The following is a 9,846-nucleotide window of genomic DNA, read 5'->3' as shown; positions in this document are numbered from 1 at the left end:
TTTTTATTTAATCAAGTGGCAAAATTAGATGCTAAACTTATCAATAAACTAAATTATTTTAATTATACAATTATATAAAATTACTTATACAATTTACTGTCTAAAATTATGAATTACACAATGAAATGGAAATTTGAAATCTTAAAACTCTAATTACAAAGAATCTAATTGGACAACAATCGTCAAAAGTATTCTTAAAACTATTTTTTAATAGAGCACAAGTTATTTATATCAGAAAATTTGGAAAAAAGAGCCAGGGAAAAAAGTGAATTTTCAAATGTTAATTACGTAAAACCACGCTGTTAATAGGAGTGGCGCGGCTAAATATTACTTTTCACGGAAACTAATTGATAGAAAATTCTGAAATTTAGTATAGTTTTAGTCCAATAACAGATGCATTAAAATCATATAAAACAAGGGTGCGTCATCACTCAGAATCTCGAAAAATTAAATAGGAAAGTTAGAAGTTTGATGGAAATAATTTTTTAGGTTAGTTATTCTAAAATAACTAGAAAGTTCTTGCACTGATCTGAGTTCTGTTTTCAGTTATATGATTTTAATAAGTTTCAGAAACAAATCTAACTATCAAAATCGGTCACACTTATACAGGGTACAAAATTTATCGCCTGGAAATTTGAAATCTTAAAACTCTAATTACAAGGAATCTAGCTGGACAACAGTCATCAAAAGTAATCTTAAAACTATTTTTTAATGAGGCACAAGTAATCTATATCAAGAAATTTGGAAAAAGAAGCCAGGGAAAAAAGTGAATTTTCAAATGATAATTACGTAAAACCGCGCTGCTTTAGGAGTGGCGCGGCTAATTATTACTTTTCACAGAAACTAATTGATGAAAAATTCTGAAATTTAGTATAGTTTTAGTCCAATAATAGATACATTAAAATCATATAAAACAAGTGTGCGTCATCACTCAGAATCTCGAAAAATTACATAGGAAAGTTAAAAGTTTGATGAAAATAGTTTTATGGGTTAGTTATTCTTAAATATCTCGACAGTTCTTGCACTGTTCCGAGTTCTGTTTTCCTTTATATGATTTTAATAAGTTCCAGAAACAAATCAAGCTATCAAAATCAGTCACACTTATACAGGGTTCAAAATTTGTCTTTTGGAAACATGAAATCTTAAAACTCTAATTACAGAGAATCTAACCGGACAACAATCATCGAAAGTATTCTTAAAACTATTTTTTAATGGAGCACAAGTAATCTATATCAAAAAATTTGGAAAAAGGAGCCAGGGAAAAAAGTGAATTTTCAAATGATATTTACGTAAAAACCACGCGACTTTGAGGAGTGGCGCGACTAAATATTACTTTTCACAGAAACTACTTGATAGAAAAATCTGAAATTTTATACACTTATAGTCCAATAACAGTTGAATCCAAATTATATAGAAAAAGTATGCGTCATCACTCAAAATCGCGAGAAATTAATTGTCAAAGTAAAAAAGTTTCATGAAATTAGTTTTTAGGTTAGGAAATCTTGAATATCTCGATAACTATTTGTCCAATCTGAGTTCTGTTTTCTGTTATACAGTCCTAGTGGATTCAGGAATCGAAATGCTACATCAAATTCAGCCGCACTTATCGGGAACTCGTTTTTTCCAAAACACGTGGTTTTAGTTTTTCTTCAAAATCTTCGAGGTTTTTATCAGGAAATTTGTGAAACTTGCACAGAGTATGAAGTTTAGTTAGCCGCTTAGGACAGTATATAGAGATTAGTATGTTATCGATCTATTTAAAAAATTATAGGCGATTAAGTCACTTTCTTTCCGACACTTAGAGATTTGGGGGTTAATTGTACTTACGCCTACTTAGTCCGGTCAAATCCAATATCACATCCACATTTATCACTCACTAAGGATCACTCACACACAAAAACAGTGTCTCTATCACTAATATTATAGTTTCCACAGGAGTTATATTCTTTAGGAACGGAAAGTTTGTCACTATTTTGCTCACTGTGTTTCACTAAGTGGTCCAATTTCACTAATTCTTTCACTAGCGTATAGTTCGAGTCAGCGCGCACGTTTTGATGTATAACACATGAGGGTTTGGTGGAAAAAACCGAGAGTTTTGAATTTTTGAGCGCGGAGCGGCGCGGAAACGATGCGTACGCTCTGGCGCTCGGGCGCGCGACTGGTTAGGTTAGGTTAGGTTAGGTTAGGTTAGGTTTTTTTTTTTTATTATTAACATCGAATAGTGCCAACGGCCCTCGCTATTGGTACGGGCGACCGTTGGACGTTACTTGTAAGGTTCCCGCTGAGGATACGGGCAACCTGTGAGTCATCAGTTACAGTGTTTTCTCTATTGTTATTTTATTCCTATTGTGTAATTATACCAATTGTTGTTTATACTGTGTAATTAAGTTTCTTTTATGTGTTTATGTCAGTTATTGTTTATACTAAGTGTTATTAAATTTCTTTAGGGTGTTTACAATGTAATTTATATGCTTTATAAAGGTTTCCAGCGTGCTTTCCTTCTGGATTACTTGTCCAAGATCGTACGGATCAATATTTTGCATGTTACAGATGATTTCATGTTCCAGCCGCCTGACAGAGTATTTGGGACAGCTTTCCAAAAGGTGTTTAATTGTTTGCGGAGTTGTGCTATCACATGGACAAGCATTGTCATCTGTTATTTTATGTCTGTGTAAGTAGACCTTATTGTACCCGTGACCAGTCAGAATTTGAGTAAGCTGAAAAGTTAAAGATGTATGTTTGCGCAATTCTCTGATGTGTTGCAGCGTAGGTGCATGTGCTTTGATATGTAAACCTGTGGTGCTATTTTGGTACATTTGGTCATGTGCTAAATAAGTGTCTGCTCGAAGGTTTTTAAGATGATAAGATAAGGGGAATTTATGGAAATCAGGTTTCTTGTGTAGCACAGCCGCGTGTTTGGCAGCAGCGTCAGCAGCTTCGTTGCCTAGTAGTCCAACATGTGCTTTAATCCAGGAAAACCTGATTTCGTGTCCCCGATTTATAATTTGTGCTATTACCTTTTGTGCACTATTAATAGTGGTATTAGTACTGCTGCGACACATGAGTTCATTAAGGGCTGATTTAGAATCCGAGAATACTGTTGATTGTTCCAGGCCGAGCGTGAAACACAGCTGACATGCTTGTTCAATAGCCAGGCACTCGGCCTGGAACACAGTGCAACTGCTATGGAGTTTATATTTTCTCGTAGTTTCTCGACCATCAGGGTGATATATGACCACAGCAGCGCCAACAGCATCATCATGTTTACTACCATCCGTGAAAATCCTATTCATTTCGGTGGAATAGAACGGATCTAAGTCCTCCTGTGTAAGTACCTCTGTGATCGTGATGTTAGTTCTCTTGGCAGGATGTAAGAGTTCCTCCACAGGAACTCTTTTGTCGTATAATATATCTTCCGGCAAGTATTTGGTTATTCTGGTGCGTTTGGTGATCTCTCGTGATGCGACCTCTTTGACCTTAAGCGGTAATGGTGTTAATCCTGCCAACGCGATGGAGCCAATGGTAGGCAAGGTTCTGAATCCGTGAATAATTTTAATTGCAAAACTGCGTTGAAGCCTCATTAGAGATTCTTGCACTTTTTTATAATTTACTGCAGTATACCAGATCTCCGCGCCATAAGTTACTATTGGTTCGATCACCTGCCTATATATGACATTTATGTTGTCTGAATGTACTCCCCAGGTAGGTTTAACAAAGATGCATAGTCTTTTGAAAATGTTTTGCGCCTTTTTTATTGTATATTCTGAATGTCTAATGAAGTTTAAATTTTGATCTAATATTATTCCTAACAATTTAAAATGTTCACTGAAGGTGATAGGTGTGTGATTCATTATAATTTTAGATGCTTTGGCTTTTGGGGTCGGCGTGATCATTTTTGTTTTATGTGCACCAAATTTCAATTTATTATCTTCCCCCCATTTGTAAATATTTTCTAGTATACTGTTGATATTTATTTCGAGTTGATTTATATTGTCTCCAGAACAGATTAACAGGATGTCATCTGCATATGCCTGCAAGTGACATCCTTCAGGCAAAGGAGATTCCAGTAATGTGTCCACGATTGTGTTCCAGAATATGGGTCCCAGAACAGAACCCTGGACACATCCCCGGGACTGCTCCTTGGTGTACGTGGCATCTGCGTAGTTGAGGACAACTTTCCTGTCAGTAAGGTAACTGTATATAATATTATATATGTTTCTGGGGCAGTGGACAGCTCTCAGACGACTCAACAGAGCAGGCCACCAAGCGTGATCAAAAGCCCCCTCTATGTCGAGGGAGATGGCGACAACTAGCTTTTGTTTGGACTTATAGTGTTTTATGTTATTTACTGCTCTGTTCAGCGCGTCAGTCGTGGAGCACTGCTCCTTGAAACCGAATTGTCGTGGATTACAGATATTGTTAATGCGCATGAAATATGTCAATCTAATGGCGATAAGTTTTTCAAGAACTTTTCCTAGTACATTAATTAGCCCAATGGGTCTATATGCAGAAATGTCTGTATAACTGTCTTTGCCTGGTTTTGGTATGGTTTTTATATAAGCTACTTTCCAGCAATTCGGGAAATAGTTAAGTTGAAGACATCTGTTATAAAGTTTAGTCATTTGTGTCGGATAAGTGTTTATTACTTGCTTACAGATATCAGCAGTCAGGCTGTCCATTCCTGGCGCGCGCTTCGGACTCATACTGTTGATGACTTCAATTAATTCAGGTGTAGTGAAAGGGGGTTCATCTATTATATTATTATTTTCATGTATATTATTAATTATTTGTGCATTATTTCTTTGTTGCAGGTGGTGAGCGGTATCCTGGGCAGGAGTATCATCGGGGAAGAATTTAGCAGCGAGTTTAGCAGCGGTATCCTGAGTGGTAAGTGTGTAGGTATTTCCGTGTATTTTTAAGGTTGAAGGAGGTTGTGGTTGGGGACCACTTTTAAGCAAGCGATTCGTAACTGTCCACACGTCATCTTTGCCCTGACTTGTACAGAAGTCACGAAAGTGGTTATTAGATGTAGCTCTAATGAGTTGGGCATATTCTGTTCTAGCTTCAGAAAGCTCACGTAGTATATTAGTCAGATCCTTCCTGCCGCGTTTTAAATCTTGTAGGCGGTGATGTAAGCGAATCACTTTCTTTTTCATATTAGTGAGCTCCTCGGTCCACCATGGAATCTTAATATGTGGCTTCTTGCGACATAAAACCTTGTCGCAAGTTTTTGTGATACATTTAGTTAAGTTAGCGATGTAAATGTCTATATCATTAGGATTAAGGTTATCTATATCTGTGTTTTCCAATTCAGAGCGTTGAATGTTCTCCTTTAATTTATCAACAAAGTTTTCCCATTTAACTCGTTCCGTGTTGTATTTATACGTGGATAGCGAGACTTTCTTGTTATTTCTTTCAATATTTAAGTTAATTTGAAACTCTATTCCATGGTGATCCGAGGAGGGCACTATTCCGTGATTAACTTTCCACTCCTCGATATTTCTCGCAATACCGATAGTAGTTAGCGTTAGATCCACTATAGAGTATCGGGTCTGTCCATGTGTGACTTTTTCAAATGTAGGCTCGTTGCCTACATTGGTAATCGCAAGATCGTTAGTGACTATCAGATCGTATATGTCCTTGCCCCTGTCGTTATTTCTTACAGATCCCCACGAGGTGTGCCACCCATTCATGTCTCCACATATAATGTGGTCAATGTTCGGGTACTCCCTCAGTACATGTTCTAGATGGTTTAGTGTGTTGGACGGATCCTCACCGGGTTCGACATATACCGAAGATAACAGTACTTTCTTGTTACCGAAGGTGAGCAGTACGGGAGAGAAATTTGCTGTCATATACTGTGTGATACCAATGTAGTTTCCTAGCTTTTTCCGGATCGCGATACATGCCTTTGTTCTGTTACTGGTGTCGGAATATTGGTATATATCGTACCCGTCAATGCTGCTCAGGGTAGTTTTGTTGCCTACAAACGGTTCAGTTATAAACATAACATCATATTCATTTTGTTTGGCGCATTGGATGAGTTCGTGTGTTGCAGGATATCCGCGTCCAAGGTTGCATTGCACCGCTTTTATATTGTTTATCCTGTTATTTACTCCAGTTGGGACGCCCTTAGCAGTAACGTATAGCCGCTCGGGCTATACGGTCCCATTTGATCCACTCTGGGCAGGTCTGGCTGAATGCAGAATGCATGCAGTCCCTTTCATTGCAGTTCCTATTTACACAATTTACGCAGCGCGACACCGTTTCGCGGTTATTGCAGCTTCGCGTGTCATGGTGCTCTGCGCAGTAGGCACACCTCGCATCAGATTTGCATTCTGACGCGCGATGCCCAAACCCGAAACATTTAAAACACTGCAATACTGGAGACTGGTCGACAGCCATGACCGATTGATATCCGATGCGTACTTTTTGCCCTTGCATTGCAGTCCACATTTGAGGACTGACTTCCACTATGGCATTTCTGACGGAGTCATTTCGGCCCTTGACTGCACGTACATACCTGACTGTTTTGTGCTCATCAGCTATGCCATCCAGCAATCTTACATTTTGTTTGATCATTGCATCTTCGATCTTTGCACTTGCGTATTCCGGGATGACACCGATAATCCGTAGTGACGGATTCCGCATTTTAGGTATGCCAACCGTAATGTTAGTTGTTTGTGTCTTTATTGCAGTGCTGAGTTTCTGTCTGTCTTCGTTTGAATCACAAGAGATTATCACCTTTTTGTTTCTAGTTTCTCTGACGCTTTTGATTCCGACTCCAATGTCGACAACATCAACCTTTTCTTTTATTACTTTAAGGACATCTTTGCCTTCCTGTCTTGGGTCAATCGATTCCAGGACAACGACAAAGTTAGTTGACGGTGGTACATTTGTGCGACTGGGTTTCGGCTTGTACGGCCTGCCCACTGCGGGCGAAGTCAAGTCGTCTTCTTCAATGGTTCCACCCGCAGCGGCAGCCGCAGCCGCAGCCGCAGCTTCTGATCTGTACTTCATTCTGTTTTTTCTACTGACTACCGTAGCAAAAGTCTCTTTTTCTGACCCAACCTCCTCTCTTTTGTCTTCATTAATTGCTGCTAAAACCTTGTCATTTATTGCCTGTTGTTCGGCTCGCATTTTGGTTAGCTCAACCTGCACTCCAGCAATAATGTCATTTTTCAATTGGACTGGATCCAGAACAGGTCCTGGTGTGCGTGTTGACATCACGTCGGGTTCCACGTGTGCAACTCCAAGTACCTCCAGCTCGCTAGTAAATCTGCGGGTGGCCTCAAGGATTGCTTCCACGGATTTTGTTATGCTTCCCTTATTTAGTTTCGTGACGCTCTTATTTTGCGTTAACTGTGCTGTAATGTTTTCTGCATGTCTTTCGATCTCAGTCCGATACCTGTCCGCGCGAGTTTTTGTGCCAGGACTGCTGATGTTAGAGTCCCTGCTAGTCCACAGAAGCCTCTCCATCTCTGTAGATCCAGATCGACGGGGTTCTGAGGCGGTCGGTGTGGGCATCTGCGCTTTAAGGGCGGAAATCGGGCTTGTCGGTCGCACATTACTTATTATTTTTTCCACAGTGAATGTCGAGTCAAGTGTTGAAGGAATGTCTGTTATTGTTATTACCGGTGGTAGCCCAGGAGGAGCACTTTGACGGGGAGAGTCGCCAAGCTCAGCTAGGCGCTCAGCGGGTTCCCCGCAGGTCCCGTCAGCTACTCCTGTCGCCATTTCCAAATTTTGATTGTCCGTGCTGGGAATATTTTGGGGTGCATTTGTACCTTTTTTCAGTTTTTTGGGTGTATTTGGTGGGGTGCGGAAGACTCCAGCCATTTTTGTACGTATGTAATTAACAAATTATATGTGACAGTTTTAAATTAAAGAGAAAATTTTTGTTTCAGGATTTTTATAAAAACGGTGTAATTTAGAGAAAAATTTATATGACCAAAAAGATGTAAATTAATTAAATGGATTAAACAAAGCAGAAATGGAAAGTATCTGATGGCTAGTTTTTGAAAATTTTGAAAAATACAAAAGAATTTAAAATTTTTTAATGAAAATTTGAAAGTTTTGTATGAAGGAATGTACGATAGAAATGATGTTTAAATGTAAGATTATAGAGCTAAATGAACTGAATCTACTAGTGAAGAAACAAGGAAAAAATATTGAAAACTGAAGGAGTTATGAATTTTTGAAGAGAGAAATTTTTTTGAAAATAAAGAAAAAATTGAATTTCTCCGTAACCAGAGGGGTTACGGAGGGGGGGGTGGTACCAAAAGATAGGTCTCGACGAGCTTTAAAATTGTGCCAAAAATCGCTGAATTCGGGTAATATCGAGTCACTTTTTTCGAGCTTGGGTTAGGTTAGGTTAGGTTAGGTTAGGTTAGGTTAGGTTCGTTAGGTTAGGTTAGGTTAGGTTAGGTTAGGTTAGGTTAGGTTAGGTTAGGTTAGGTTAGGTTAGGTTAGGTTAGGTTAGGTTAGGTTAGGTTAGGTTAGGTTAGGTTAGGTTAGGTTAGGTTAGGTTAGGTTAGGTTAGGTTAGGTTAGGTTAGGTTAGGTTAGGTTAGGTTAGGTTAGGTTAGGTTAGGTTAGGTTAGGTTAGGTTAGGTTAGGTTAGGTTAGGTTAGGTTGGTTAGGTTAGGTTAGGTTAGGTTAGGTTAGGTTAGGTTAGGTTAGGTTAGGTTAGGTTAGGTTAGGTTAGGTTAGGTTAGGTTAGGTTAGGTTAGGTTAGGTTAGGTTAGGTTAGGTTAGGTTAGGTTAGGTTAGGTTAGGTTAGGTTAGGTTAGGTTAGGTTAGGTTAGGTTAGGTTAGGTTAGGTTAGGTTAGGTTAGGTTAGGTTAGGTTAGGTTAGGTTAGGTTAGGTTAGGTTAGGTTAGGTTAGGTTAGGTTAGGTTAGGTTAGGTTAGGTTAGGTTAGGTTAGGTTAGGTTAGGTTAGGTTAGGTTAGGTTAGGTTAGGTTAGGTTAGGTTAGGTTAGGTTAGGTTAGGTTAGGTTAGGTTAGGTTAGGTTAGGTTAGGTTAGGTTAGGTTAGGTTAGGTTAGGTTAGGTTAGGTTAGGTTAGGTTAGGTTAGGTTAGGTTAGGTTAGGTTAGGTTAGGTTAGGTTAGGTTAGGTTAGGTTAGGTTAGGTTAGGTTAGGTTAGGTTAGGTTAGGTTAGGTTAGGTTAGGTTAGGTTAGGTTAGGTTAGGTTAGGTTAGGTTAGGTTAGGTTAGGTTAGGTTAGGTTAGGTTAGGTTAGGTTAGGTTAGGTTAGGTTAGGTTAGGTTAGGTTAGGTTAGGTTAGGTTAGGTTAGGTTAGGTTAGGTTAGGTTAGGTTAGGTTAGGTTAGGTTAGGTTAGGTTAGGTTAGGTTAGGTTAGGTTAGGTTAGGTTAGGTTAGGTTAGGTTAGGTTAGGTTAGGTTAGGTTAGGTTAGGTTAGGTTAGGTTTTTTTTTTTTTTTAAAGGTTTTTAGTGTCAGTTGTAGACACAGGGCCCTCGCTATTGATACGGGCGACCCTGTGCCCGTGGTGACATTTGTGACAAGTTTGGTGTGGTTTATGCGATGCCGGGTCCGGCATCACCATCAGTCAGAAAGCAATGGTGATGCTCGAGTTGAAGACCCGGCGTTGTTGTCATGAGTTAAGGTGGACCCATGGTCCCCGCATTGACTACGGGCGGCCATGGGCCCAGGTTGGGATTTGTGAATTAGTTGTTGCGATTTCGTAGGTTTTTAGTTGGTAAACGTTAAGTTTGTTATGATTAATGTGGCATTTATTTGGTTTGGTTGGATGATGTTGTTGGTTTGATTTGGATGTTTGATAGTGAAATTAGTTTTTTAATTGGTAGAATTGGTTGTGGTTGGAG

The 9,846-nt window shown here is 39.1% G+C and overlaps 1 protein-coding gene across 1 annotated transcript; it reads right to left on the bottom strand.

Moving 5' to 3' along the window:
- Positions 1-2,827: 2,827 nt before the first annotated feature.
- LOC133527111 (uncharacterized) lies at positions 2,828-7,839 on the bottom strand. The gene is made up of 5 exons (XM_061864002.1): positions 6,165-7,839; positions 4,647-5,983; positions 4,150-4,385; positions 3,018-3,534; positions 2,828-2,944 (listed from the first exon to the last, which is right to left on the bottom strand). Exons 1-5 carry the CDS (start codon positions 7,837-7,839, stop codon positions 2,828-2,830), a joined length of 3,882 nt encoding a protein of 1,293 aa, XP_061719986.1.
- Between the last annotated feature and the right edge of the window lie 2,007 nt (positions 7,840-9,846).

The sequence above is a fragment of the Cydia pomonella genome, chromosome 17 (genome assembly GCF_033807575.1).
Source record: "Cydia pomonella isolate Wapato2018A chromosome 17, ilCydPomo1, whole genome shotgun sequence".
Classification (NCBI taxonomy): Eukaryota; Metazoa; Arthropoda; class Insecta; order Lepidoptera; family Tortricidae; genus Cydia; species Cydia pomonella.
This window is presented reverse-complemented; position numbering and strand designations above follow the sequence as displayed.